This window comes from Ambystoma mexicanum, chromosome 2p (assembly GCF_040938575.1).
Source record: "Ambystoma mexicanum isolate Mex_15411 chromosome 2p, UKY_AmexF1_1, whole genome shotgun sequence".
In the NCBI taxonomy this organism is placed as follows: Eukaryota; Metazoa; Chordata; class Amphibia; order Caudata; family Ambystomatidae; genus Ambystoma; species Ambystoma mexicanum.
Window position 1 is genome coordinate 830,568,937 of NC_090923.1, and position 14,439 is coordinate 830,583,375.

The window sequence follows — 14,439 nt, forward strand, 5'->3', positions numbered from 1 at the left end:
GTTTGATTTTACCATCGAGCACAGGTCAGGATGTCACCACCAAAATGCTGAAGGTCTCTCTAGCATGTTTTTAACCGACTAGCGGTAAGAGATTCATCCAGGAGTCGATAAGATCCTCCTGTCCCTTAGTCTGGTGGTGGGGGCGAGTGTTAGGGAGAATTCGCTTCTAAGGCTAATTTCCCTTACCTATAGAGTCCCCCAGCAGCTTTGCTGGATTTGAAGGGTTTATTTTTTTTCTCCTGCTAAGAGTGAGACTCTTTTTCCCACTCTTAGATATGTTGCTGATGTGTGTTTTAGGCTATTTTTGTGCTTATGGTCTATGGGGTTTTTCTCACCCTCATAGGTATCATCTTTTTACATGTATGTTACACAGCACCCACAGTGCAGTAACACACGGGTGTCATAGTGACCCCCAAAAATAGACTCCATACCCTGGGACTGACTACTGTCTCCCAGGGCATGTAAAGTCCCCATTGACTTTATTAGTCAATAGCTATGAACAAAACCAGTACAGCCCATTTTACTATGGAAGTACTGGAAAGGGTTAATAGTTTTTCCCTGGTTAATTTTCGAGAGGGTACCGCCCGTCCCTCTCTCCAAAGTTTCTGGCTGGTGGCAGTGGTTACTACCGTACATTTTCGACCGCAAATATTTTCCTATGGGATTTTCCCATTGTTCGAGGCTACCACCTTTACTGACAGCCTCTAACATAGCGCCAGGTTATTTTAATTTTATTTAACTTTACTCCGGTAGGTTTTTATTGCCAGATCTTTGATAATATTTCTTTCTCGTGTCTTTCTCTGAAATCCTAACCCAGGTCGGGGATCGTTTTGCAAAGGTAGCGGGCGCTGCTCTCTCGAAAGAACAGACTTGATAACCTGTTCAGTGGTTATTAACCACTTGAGAGTTCGCAGCCACTGCTTTTACTCACTGTGCCTTTCACAGATGGGAAATATCCATTTGCATATCAGTCTTTGTCCTGCCCAGGGGCAGTCCAGCACCGAAATGCAATGGCAATTCCAACCTGAACGAGAGTACCACCAGCAACCCCATACACGTGTTTCACCCTTGTTGGGGATCATCAGTGAGGTGAAGCTGATGCCTCTCTAAGCACAGTGAGAGGGAGACCACGTCTGGTTGCCCCCAGGAGACCTAGACCTTTATTGCCAGATCTTTGATAATATTTCTTTCTCGTGTCTTTCTCTGAAATCCTAACCCAGGTCGGGGATCCTTTGTTCGTCCTTTTGGCGGGCTTCTGCACAGAAGCCCTCCTTTCGGCGCCACTGAGTCTGGGGTAGACTGGATGTGTGGGCGGGGGAATAGGCACCCTGGACAGGATTACCTAGGCAACCCAAGTCGCACTCTGCCCTGATAGGCTGGGGGGTTATCCTGCCAGGATAGCCACCCCACTGTGTGAGTGACACCAAGGCTGTATGAATAGGGGTTTTTCTGCATTAAAGCAGGGCTCCGAGGACTGGAGGACAAGACGTCACCACTGGAACTAAGAAACCCGAAGAGGAGAGAAGCTGAAGACATCTGCAACGACTGAACCACCGGTGAAGCCCTGCTGCAGATCCTCACCACTTTTCTCCAACAACTCAAGAAGATCTTCACCTGCAAGCGTCTTCTTCCATTGAGCTGGTGGGGCCAACCAGTTCGCCAATCACCTTCCAAGACCTGCCTTGGTCGAATCGTCTGTGCCAAGCACTCGGAGACCGGATAGCCAGGCACCCGTCCACCACGACCGCGATTTTAAGGAGCGTACCTTTTATTTCCTTTTGGCATCACCGCGGCTGGCTTCATCTCTGGGCAGTGCAGTAACTCGAATCTTCCTCCACGACGAGAGCCTCTCTTCCTCTGCTGGATCTCCCGAACTGCAGGAACTGCCAGGAACTACCGCCACTGCTGGAGCCTCTTCCACTTTTAAGGTACATTGTTTCACCAGGTCTCACGTTTCGTTGGGTCCTGCTTAATGTGTTTTAAATCCTTTACTTACCTTCTGGGTTGGCCGCCTCTATCGTCTAACATTGTCTTTTTACATTCTGCAACCGCCTTTCCAATTCGTTAAACAAAGTCTTGACTGCAGCTACTAGGACAGTATGATCCTGGGCACATTGCCTGTACCATTGACTCTGGCACAGGCCTATTGACTCTGGCTAATTCTGTTACAACTGCCTTCTCTAGATTGTTTTCATCCAGAAATGTGTTGGTGTACCTAAACCTCTTATAACCACCTTTCCTTCCCTCTTAAGTATTGTTGAAGTGCCATTTTGCTCGGTTTTCACCTAAGTATTGCTTATGCTAAAGTACTGCCTTGCCTAACTTGTTCACAATCCACTTGGGAAGTGTTGTTGGTGTGTTTTAGAGCCTAAACCTGTATAACTTGTCCTTTCCCTCCCTTTTGAGAAACTGTTAGAGGGCCATTTCTGCTTGGTGTACACTGTGCTTTTTTGCTCAGTTTTCACTCTGGCTCAAACTTGTCTACAATTTAAATAGGGAGTTGTGTATACTTTTCTTGACAGTTTTAACTTGCTTTAATGGTAGTGATTTGGGGGTTTGAACTTAAGAGTATGTAAAATAAATGTATATATTCTTTTTGATACAAAGCTTTGCTCAGTGATTCCTTGTTCCATAGTATTGTAGTCCTATTGTTTAAATCCTGAATACTGCTCATCTACCTCTTGAGATAAGTCTGACTGCTCAGCCACATACCAAGTAAATATACCAAAGGGGATTTATTGCATATACCTGTAATCATAATCTTCTGTAGTGGTCCCTTAGGGAACTGCATAGGATTCTGCCTAACACTCTGTCTCAGGAAACTCAAACCATCTGGTACTGTGCCATTCACAACATCACTCTACAAGCACTCCACCTGCCGTGAATACACAACCAGCGCACAGACAGCCTCAGCAGGGACACAATGCAATCCCACCAATGGCACCTTCACAGCAACCAAATCAACGGAATATTCACAGCATGGGTCCAGCCTCCACTGGACCTCTTTGCCACAATATCCAACAAACAGTGCCAGAAATTTGCAAGCAGGCTCCCGCACCCAAGCTCGCAGGGGGACGTTATCCTTCCTTTGGACTAACGTGTTCGTATTAGCGTTTCCTCCTAATCCCTTGATCAGGAGAACAGTCCAAATGATCCGGAGATACCCTTGCAAAATAATCCTAGTGACTCCATACTAGCCCAGATAAACTTGGCTTTCGGACCTCATCCAGATATCGGCAGACAACCCAATCCACCTGGGTGCCCAGGCCGATCTCCTGTAGCAGACCAGCGAAATCCTTCATCACAACCTACGCCCTCTTAAACTGACAGCGTGGCACTTGATCACTCCCAATTCGGCCACCTAGACATTCCGCAGGAATGTCAGCGCATACTGGTGGCAGCTATGGCCCCTTCCACTATCAGCTTGTGCAACCAAAAGTGGAAAATGTTTTGCACATGGTGTTCACCACAGTCGAGCCTGCGACCACTGGCTATACAACCACAACAGGTCCTTCTATACCTGCTGAAGCTAGCAGAGGAAAGTATTGATATCTCCTCCATAAAAGTGCACCTGGTACCGATTTCCGGGTTCACCAGGAAAAGAGGGAGACTACCCCTCTACAGTGACGGACTGCTCAAACATTTTCTAAAGGGACTTTTCCACTCTTTTGCCTCAAAGAAAAGGATACCGCCGGTATGGAGCCTAAATCTTGTCTAAGCCGGCCTCATGAAGTCCCCCTTTGAGCCTCTCCCTTCAGCGCAAATTAAGTTTGTGATTTGGAAGTTGGCTTTCTTGGTCGCTATTACGTCCTCCAGGCGGGTCTCAGAGCTACAAGCATTGGTGGTGTACCCTCCATACCTCGGTTTGCAAGGGACAAGGCTATCCTCTCCACAAATCTCCACTTTATTCCAAAAGTGCAGTTTGAGTTGAACAAAAACGCAACTATCACATTACCTACCTTCTTCCAAAATGCCAGGACCCCAGCGGAGAGAGCATTGAACTCCCCGGACGTCAAAAGGGCGTTGAAATATTACCTGGACCTGAAAAAATCCATCAGAGCAGCTATACAGCCCTTAATCGCTTTTGGACGCCCAAACCAAGGGAAAGCTATCACGAAGAAGGGTATCGCAAGGTGGATATCCTCTACTATCTCGCCGTGCCACGCAAAGGCCAACAGGCGACTGCAGACTACAGCTAAGCACACTCCACAAGAGCCGCTGCGGCATCAGCAACTCTCTGGTCTGGAGTGCCCATCAAAGATGTTTGTCAGGCAGCAACACGTGCAGTGACCCACACCTTCACAAGGCACTACTGCCTGCAGCAGCAGGACGCACAAATGGGACAGGCAGTCCTTCAACGGCTGTTCCAGAAGGGTAAGCCCCGCAGCTTCCGGGGTTATCTTTATGTATGTATACTTCTTGCAGGGGCATAAATACAGGAGTTCTGATCTGTTTGCCTGTTTTTCTCCTCCTGTCATGTATACTGCTATAAAATCCATTCACAGCATGTGAATCTGTGAAAGATCTAATGCTGGAGAAGGGAGTCGTTTCTTTCCTGTAATTCCATTTCAAAGGGATTGTGTCCTCCGACGAATTCCTTATCTTTGATGTTATCCATTCCAGCTTGCTGGCCTTGGAATTTTTTTCAGTAGAGGGCGCTGCGCGTCGACGTCCCTCGAGTTGGTGTCCCTGGACAGCCTCTGTATCGGCGCCAACGTCATCATGAGTATAAATAGACTCGCGCAGTGTCCATTGCTCAGTTCAGTTTTTCCGCGCTTCGTGTGCCTCGGAAAAGTAACGCTCGGTTCCTTTCTTCAGAAAAACCTTCTTATTCTTCGAAGATAATTACCTTTACACAATGGCTTCTTCATCCGAACCATCGACTCCACGGTCCGGTTTCAAGAAATGTTGCGACTGTGGGAAGAAAATGTCTTTAACGGATCCTCACAGGGTCTGTTTGTGGTGCCTGGGATCGGAGCATCACTTTTCGGAATGTGAGAACTGTATGTCCATGACGGCGAAAGCCTTGAAGGAGCGTAAGGGGAAGTTAGAAAGAGGCAAGGCTTTTAAAATTTCTACTCCCTCGAAAGTTTCTTTGGCTGAGTCGAGACATTAGTCTCCTCGTCGTCAAAAGAAACATTCCCGTACAAGATCTCAAAGCGGTTCTCATCATTCTTCGAGATCAAGAAACTCTAAGTAGAGGCGTCGTAGATCTCCCTCTTTTTCTTCCTCTACTTCCCCAGAAAGGGTCACCTGCCCCACGAAACACAGCTCTCCGGCTAAGTGGGAGGAATTCTGTAAAAAAATGCTTAGCGTCTTCGAGAAAGCGGCCTCGACCCCCCTCGGAGACGTCTAAAGGTGATACCCTGGGTGAAAGACCAGAAAAATCAAAACGCCGCGAGTCGTTGAACCCGGCGAGAGAAAGTACTTGCGAACGTCATGAACCCTCTAGTAAAGGCAATACGACCACGTCATCGATGCAGTCGTTGAAGATTCCTTCGACTCACAAATCTGTGTCATCGACGCCTTTGTCGAAGGAACCTTCGATGCATAAATCCGTTTCATCGACGCCATCTTTGATGCCATTGTCGACCCCGATGAAAGACAAGCCTACAACTGCCACTACGTCACAGGCAGTAGAGGTGTCGAAAGCCCCGACTATGACGTCGAGGGTGCCATCGACAATCTCGACGACGCTGAATAGGATTCTGATCCTCTCCAGTGCATGAAGGTCTTTTCAAACTTTTTCGACGCAGTTTTCAGGATTTTCGAAGCCTATGACGTCCACGTCGACAACCTCGACATTTTCTCAGGCAGTAACAAAAAATGTGGCTCCTTCTCTCTAGAAATGGGTTTTAAACCATATCCTAGGTCTGACTACTTTAGAGCCTTGTCCTCTATATATGAGGAAGGGGAGGACTCTGACAATGAAAGACCGTTTGGTCTGCAAAGGACTACAATACCCATGCCAGAGGAGTTAATCTCTGAGGAAAATAGGTTAAAAGACCTTCAAGAGCCTAAACCACGTGCCTCATGTAGAGACACTTCTCCAGAAGTAGAGTTTGCTAAACCAGACCCTGGAGAGCATGCTGAGATTCCTTATAGGATTCTGATGGCCGGAATAATTGAATTTATGGGGTGGACTACACCTTCTTTTCAGCAGGATGACCTTACTGACATATTAGATAAAGGTCCACAGGAGGATCATGTTGTTCCTTTTCATACTGCTCTGCAAAGAAAAATATCTGCTATTTGGGAAACTGCTGAAGTTATCCCTGCAGTAAATAAAAAACTTTCTGCTAAATACAGAGTTTCGGCTTCAGATCCTGAATATCTGAGCAAGCCTCCAACTCCAGAGAGTTTAGTTGTACAGGCTGCAACTTCATCAAACAGTAAGTCGGCATACCCCACTATTCCACAGGACAGAGATGATAAAGGATTTGATGCCATGTCAAAACAAGTCTTTTCGGCATGTAGCATGGTGCTTAAGTCTATCAACGCCACTTGCCCGCTAGCAAGATTCAGCTACACACTTTGGGAGTATGCTTAATCTGCGGCTGACTGTCTGCCAGAAGGAGAAGAACGGGATGCATTCTTAAACATCATCAGGGATGGAAAGGATGCAATGTGCAAGTCCCTTCAGACAGGCATTGACTCTGCTGACAGCATCAGCAGGGCCATGGCGGCAAGTACCACTATCCGCAGATTTGCGTGGTTGCGGAAGTCTGGTTTTGCTCCAGATGTACAAGCCAGACTTCTAAACATGCCCTTTGATGGCACTGCTATATTTGGAAAGAAGGCTGATGACAGCCTGGAGAAATTACAAACATCCAAGGCAGCAGTGAAATCTCTTGGGGCTGCAATCTGGCAGATTCCAAGTCGCCCCTCAGGAACTTCCTGGAGGGGTAGGTCCTTTGGCTTTTACTCCGCATTTGGAAAAGGCAGGGGCCAGAAACGATTCACCCGTGGTGGACGGGTCAGAGGTACAAAAGCCGCAGTGGCAGGTACCACTTTACCCTCGGCATCTACGTCAGCCGCTTCTAAACCCCTCTGAGGTCTCCCCTCACAAGACACCAGTAGGGGGCAGGTTAACTCAACATCTGGCAGAATGGCAGGCTATTATGTCAGATGCTTGGGCATTGGAGAAAGTTGCCCAAGGTTACTGCCTGCCCTTCCTACACACTCCTCAGAGTCATCCACCGGGGAACAACTCGTTGAAGCTTCCGGACCCGCTCCTTATGCAGGAGATTTTAGACCTGCTAGAGAAGGGTGCCATAGAACCGGTACATGTAGCAGAGAGGAGCAGGGGTTGGTATTCGCCCTACTTTCTAGTACCAAAGAAGGACGGAGGACTGAGACCCATCTTGGACTTGCGAGAATTGAACAAATTCCTCAGAAAAGACAAGTTCAAGATGGTAACCCTTTCCCAGATCCTTCAGGCCCTCCAGCTTCAGGACTTGTTGGTATCCCTAGACCTTCAGGATGCTTATTTCCATGTGCCAATCCATCTCAAACACAGGAAATACCTGAGGTTCACAATTGGCAACTCTCATTATCAATTTTGAGTTCTGCCATTTGGGCTGACCTCCGCCCCAAGGGTCTTTACCAAGCTAATGTCGGCGGTGGCTGCAAGTCTAAGGAGGGAAGGGATCCACGTCTACCCCTACCTGGACGACTGGTTGATCAGAGCAGTATCTCCGGAACAAGCTCAGATCCACTTTCTTCACAGGCTGGGCTTCTCCCTCAACTTAAAGAAGTAACAGATGATACCATCGAAGAGACTCCAGTTCATTGGAGCAGTCCTGGACACTTCCCTGGGAAAAGCCTCGCCACCAGAGGTGAGGGCTCAAGATATTCTACAGATGGTCACCAAGTTTCAAAATGCCCAACGTCTACCAGCCCTTTTTGAGGTTGCTAGGCCTCATGGCATCCTGCATCTTCCTAGTGCCAGAGGCTCGCCTGAGAATGAGATCCCTCCAGTGGGCACTAAGAACCCAATGGTCGCAATTCTCAGGAAGAATGTCAAATCTCCTACAAGTCCCGGACAGAGTAGCTGGAGACCTTCAGTGGTGGGCCTGTCGCGAGAACATCTTGAAAGGAGAACAGTTTTGGCAACCATGGCCGGAGATAACCGTAGTCACGGATGCCTCACTCACGGGGTGGGGAGCCCATGCCAACGACTTAACCATCAGCGTTCGTTGGTCTCCATCGGAGTCCAGACTACACATCAACCTGTTGGAGCTGAGAGACTAGCGCTGAAAGCTTTTCTGCCATCGGTACAGGGAAAGAATGTCCTGATAATGACGGACAACACAGTGGCCATGCACTGCCTCAGCAAAAGAGGAGACGTAGAGTCACTGCCACTGTGCAGAGAGGCAATGCAGCTCTGGTTTTGGGCAATTCTAGAAGGAATCTCTCTATCAGCAGTTCACCTAGCCGGAGAGAAGAACTTGACAGCGGACGCTCTGAACAGGCAGAGCACAGTCTCCCATGAGTGGGAGCTAGTTCAGGAAGTCCTTCAAGAGATCTTCATCCTTTGGGGAACCCCTCAAGTGGATCTGTTCGCCACCAGCATCAACAGAAAGTGCGATCAGTTTTGTTCAAGGGAATTTCCCCTGAGACGAGCTCTAGGGGACGGGTTTGTAGTAGACTGGGAGTTTCCACTTCTATACGCGGTTCCTCCAGTCCCTGCCATTCCTCAGATGATCAGGAGGTTGAGAAGATTTCGGAAGGCTATGATCCTAATTGCCCCAGATAGGGCCAGGAGAGCGTGGTACCCGGACCTTCTAGACATGTTGATTTCTCCTCCGATTCGTCTTCTGCAAAGAGAGGATCTTCTCTCGCAGAAGGAGGGTCAGGTTCTCCATCCAGACATCAGAACTTGACTTGAACTTGACTTCATGCTTGGTTTCTAAAAGGTTGAGATACAAGGATTGGGATCCCCCGGATGACGTCATGGAGGTGTTGCTTTCAGCTAGAAGGCCAGCAACAAAGACTTTATACCGCTGCCGTTGGAGCAAATTTTACAGCTGGTGTAGAGAAAATAATATTGAACCTTTTTCATGTAATACACTGATGGTGTTATCTTTCTTGCTTTACTCAGCAAATTCAGGTCTCCGAGTTGGTACGATCAAGGGCTACCTCGCAGCGCTGTCAATCTTTAAGCGTACTGCTGAGGAGCCTTCATATTTCAAACTACCTGCAGTGATCCAATTTCTGAAAGGATTAACACATGTCTATCCACCGAAACCTTTTCAAGTTCCTTTGTGGGACCTAAATCTAGTCTTAAAGTTTCTGATGGGTACTTCCTTTGAACCACTTAATTCTTGTTCACTAAAGTTTCTCACTCTTAAAACCGTCTTTATAGTGGCCTTTACTTCTACTAGAAGAGTGAGCAAATTACAAGCTCTATCTTGCAAACCTCCTCATTCAATCTTTCATAAAGACAAGGTTGTCTTACAAGTGAAGCCCATATTTCTCCCATAGGTGGTCTCTGAATTCCACATTACTCAGAAAAAAACCTTACCTTCGTTCTATCCTCCTCCCCATCCAGGAAAAGAGGAAGAGAGATTACACAGGCTGGATCCAAGGCGTGCCTTGAGTTTTTACATTAGCAGACTTGCAAGGATAAGGCAAGCAGACCAATTCTTTGTAGGATATGTAGGGCACACATTAGGATTGCCAATCAGAAAACAGACCACTTCAAGATGGATCATTTTAACCATTTTAGAATGCTACAAATTGGCGGGAAAAGAACCCACTCAACATTTTAGGGCTCATTCAACCAGGGGTATCACAGCCTGTTTGGCTCTCCAAAGAGGGGTTGCCAATTAAGGAAATATGTGCGGCTGCCACATGGTCGTCCGCACATACTTTTACCAAATTTTACAGCCTAGATTCCTCCTCTAGACAAGAGACAAGATTTGGAAAAGCTGTGTTGCATTCTGTACATCTTTATAGGGAAATATTTCACCTTTACTCCCGCCTCCTCTTAATACTACTGCTCTGGGAGTCTATCAAAGATAAGGAATACGTCGGAGGACACAATCCCTTCAAAGAACAAGTTACTTACCACACTGCTAACGTTCTTTCAATGGGATGTTCCTCCGACATATTCCTTATCGCCCCTCCCATCCATCCCCGCAGTAAAACTTCCCTTGTTGTTGCAGTTTACGCTCCTTCAAGGTCACTAACCAAGTAATGCAAAGCAAATATGAACTTCAAAACGGAACTGAGCAACGGACGCTGCGCAAGTCTATTTATACTCATGATGACGTCTGCGCCGATACGGAGGCTGTCGAGGGACACCGACTCGAGGGACGTCGACGCGCAGCGCCCTCTACTGAAAAATATTTCTGAGTCCAGCAAGCTGGAATGGATAACATCAAAGATAAGGAATACGTCGGAGGAACATCCCATCGAAGGAACGTTACCAGTTTGGTAAGTAACTTCTTTTTCTCCAACGTTGGTATCTTTTATAGATTCAGATGCGCCCTCCAGTCTTCCCCTCCAGGCAAACACCTTCTGTATGTATTATTCCTCCAGCAAGAGTGGTTAAAATCTGAGCGGAAGCTGCTGGGACAGAGCTACCCGCTGGACATCCTATTGGTAGTGACCAAAAACACCCACAAGGATGTGGGTAGGACACTCAAGGTGTCAGACATTTTTCCTTAGGAAAGGTATTAAAATATAAGTAACCATGGATTCCCGGCCTGACGACGGGGAATATTCACAGCATGTGAATCCATGAAAGATACCAACACTGGAGAAGTCGAGTTACAGGTAATAAGCTACTCCCATTTTATACATGAAACAATTTTGTAATTCAATAGAGTTAATAATTCAGAAAAGTAATTGAACTTTTTCAGTGCGTTTAGATCTGTTTTATTAGCCAATAAAACAAATATTTTGTGTTTTTGCAGGAAAGGAAGAAGGAGATGTTGCTGTTTCGATGTTTAAAAACAACCCTCTGTGCCATCAATGGTATTCTAAACTGTCTTGTGATACTTTTATCTTATATAGTAATAGGTGAAAGCATGAATGGAAAAAACTTGTTTAAGTGTATGCAATATGGAATGTTCAGTGTATTGTTGTTGCCTGCCAAAGTATTTCACAAACAAATCTATGATCAAAAACAGGTAAACCCACTGTAACTCTCTTGTTTTACCTAGAAATACATTTGTTTGAAAAAAAGGAAGGTTCCATTGACATAAAAATCCTTGCATTTAAAGCATCAATTTGATTTTGGCAGGGAGACTGAAGCTAACCTCTTTAAGGGACCTAAGAGAGGCAGTTTCTCCATCTCATGGGGCTAATTTGTGTGGCCGGATCATAAGCCAGGGCTAGTCATTAGAGCAGTCATTAGAGCATCCAGATCTTCAAACACTCTTTCGAAGGGATTGTGTCCTCCGACGTATTCCTTATCTTTGATGTTACCATTCCAGCTTGCTGGCCTCGGAAATGTTTTCAGTAGAGGGCGCTGCGCATCGACATCCCTCGAGTCGATGTCCCTCGACAGCCTCCGTATCGGCGCCGACGTCATCATGCGTATAATTAGACTCGTGCAGCGTCTGTTGCTCAGTTCCGTTTTTCTGCGCTTCGTGGGCCTCGGAAACGTGACACTCAGTTCCTTCCTTCAGGAAGATTCTGTTTATTCTCTGAAGATATTATCTAAATAGGATGGCTTCCTCATCCGAACCATCGACTCCGCAGTCCGGCTTCAAAAAATGTTGTGACTGTGGGAAGAAAATGTCGTTAACGGATCCTCACAGGATCTGTTTGTGGTGCCTGGGATCGGAGCATCACTGTTCGGAATGCGAGGACTGTATGTCCATGACGGCGAAAGCCTTGAATGAGCGTAAGGGGAAGTTAGAAAGAGGTAAGAGTTTTAAAACTTCTACTCCCTCGAAAGTTTCTTCAACGGAGTCGAGACATTCGTCTCCTCGTCGACAACAACATTCCCGTTCAAGATCTCAAAGCGGTTCTCATCAGTCTTCGAGATCAAAACACGCTAAGAAGAGGCGTCGTAGATCTCCCTCTTCTTCTTCTTCCTCCACCTCCCCGGAAAGTGTCACCTGCCCCACAAAACACAGCTCTCCAGCTAAGTGGAAGGAATTCCATAAGAAAATGCTTAGCGTCTTCGAGAAAGCGGCCTCGACCCCCTCGGAGACATGTAAAGGTGATACCCTGGGTGGAAGACCCAAAAAAACTAAACACAGGGAGTCGTTGAACCCGACGAGAGAAACTACTCTAGAGCGTCATGAACCCTCGAGTAAAGGCAGTAAGACTGCGTCATCGATGCCGTCGTCGCAGATTTCTTCGACTCACAGATCTGCCTCATCTATACCTTTGTCTAAGAGTCCTTTGATGCATATATCGGTTGCATCGATGCCGTCTTCGATGCCACTGTCTACTCTGATACAAGATAGACCTACCACTGTCATTACGTCTCAGACAATAGAGGTGTCGAAGACTTCGACCATGACGTCGAGGATGCCATCGACTATCTGGACGACGTCGAGTAGGATCCCGACCCTCTCGAGTACATCGATGTCTCTTCAAACTTTTTCGACGCCCTTTTCAGGGTTGTCAAAGCCTTTGACTTCCACATAGACAACCTCAACGTTTTCTCAACCAGTGACAACCAATTTGGCTCCTTCTGCTCTAGAAATGGGTTTTAAACCATATCCTAGGTCTGACTATTTTAGAGCCTTGTCCTCTATTTATGAGGAAGGGGAGTATTCCGACCATGACAGACCTTTTGGTTTACCAAGGACTACAATCCCTATGCCAGAGGAATTAATCTCTGAAGAGAACAGATTAAAAGATCTTCAAGACTCTTTACATGAGGCAAGTGGTTTAGATACTTCTCCAGAAGTAGAGTTTGCTAAACCAGACCCTGGAGAGCATGCTGAGACCACTTATAGGGTTCTTATGGCCAGAATAATTGAATTCATGAGGTGGTCTACACCTACACCTAATTTTCAGCAGGATGACCTTACTGATATTTTAGATAAAGGTCCACAGGAGGATCCTGTTGTCCCTTTTCTTACTGCTCTGCAAAGAAAAATTTCTGCAAATTGGGAATCTCCTGAAGTTATCCCTGCAGTAAACAAAAAACTTTCTGCTAAATACAGGGTATCTGCGTCAGACCCTGAATATCTGAGCAAGCATCCAACTATAGAAAGTTTAGTTGTACAAGCAGCAACTTCATCTAGCAGTAGGTCAGCATACCCTACTATCCCACAGGACAGGGATGATAAAAGATTTCATGCCATGTCAAACAAAAAGTCTTTTCGGCATGTAGCATGGCACTTAAATCTATCAACGCCACTTTCACGCTAGTAAGGTTCAGTCATACCCTTTGGGAGTGTGCTTCATCTGCGGATGACTGTCTCCCAGAAGGAGAAGAAAGGGAAGCATTCCTAAACATCATCAGGGATGGAAAGGATGCAATGTGCGAGTCCCTTCATACAGGCATTGATTCTGCAGATAGTATTAGCAGAGCCATGGCGGCAAGTACCACAATCCGCAGATTTACGTGATTGCGGAAGTCTGGTTTTGCTCCAGATGTACAAGCCAGACTTCTGAACATGCCCTTTGACGGCACTTCTTTATTTGGTAAGAAGGCTGATGGCAACCTGGAGAGATTACAAACATCCAAGGCAGCAGCGAACACTCTTGGGGCTGCAATCTGGCAGACTCCGAATCGCCCCTCAGGAGCTTCCTGGAGGGGTAGGTCATTTTGCTTTTACTCCGCATTCTGAAAAGGCAGAGGACAGCCAGATCAAAGGGGCCAGAAACGATTCACCTGTGGTGGACGGGGAAAGGTTACAAAAGCCGCAGCAAGTGCCACTTTACCATCGGCATCTGCATCAGCCGCTTCCTAACCCCTCTGCCGTCTCCCCTCACAAGACACCAGTAGGGGGCAGGTTAACTCAACATCTGGCAGAATGGCAGGCTATTACGTCAGATGCTTGGGCATTGGAAACAGTGCCCAAGGTTACTGCCTGCCCATCCTACACACCCCTCGGAATCATCCACCGGGGAACAACTCTTTGAAGTTTCCAGACCCGCTCCTTATGCAGGAGATTGTAGACCTGCTAGAGAAGGGTGCCATAGAACCGGTACCCGTAGCGGAGAGGAACAAGGGTTGGTATTCCCCCTACTTCCTAATACCAAAGAAGGACGGAGGACTGAGACCCATCTTGGACTTGCAGGAATTGAACAAATTCCTCAGGAAAGACAAGTTCAAGATGGTAACCCTTTCTCAGATCCTTCAGGCCCTCCAGCTTCAGGACTGGTTGGTATCTCTAGACCTTCAGGATGCTTATTTCCATGTGCCAATCCATCTCAAACACAGGAAATACCTGAGGTTCGCAATTGGCAACTCTCATTATCAATTTTGAGTTCTGCCATTTGGGCTGACCTCCGCCCCAA

The 14,439-nt window shown here is 46.8% G+C and overlaps 1 protein-coding gene across 2 annotated transcripts in view; it reads left to right on the forward strand.

Moving 5' to 3' along the window:
* Nucleotides 1-14,439, forward strand: part of LOC138565943 (regulator of microtubule dynamics protein 3-like) — a 2,735,427-nt gene that overhangs the window by 660,675 nt on the left and 2,060,313 nt on the right. For both annotated transcript variants that reach the window (XM_069643047.1, XM_069643046.1), the window contains exon 4: nucleotides 10,923-10,983. In XM_069643047.1, the coding sequence (XP_069499148.1) occupies nucleotides 10,923-10,983 (61 nt within the window). The remainder of the gene's footprint in view (nucleotides 1-10,922; nucleotides 10,984-14,439) is intronic.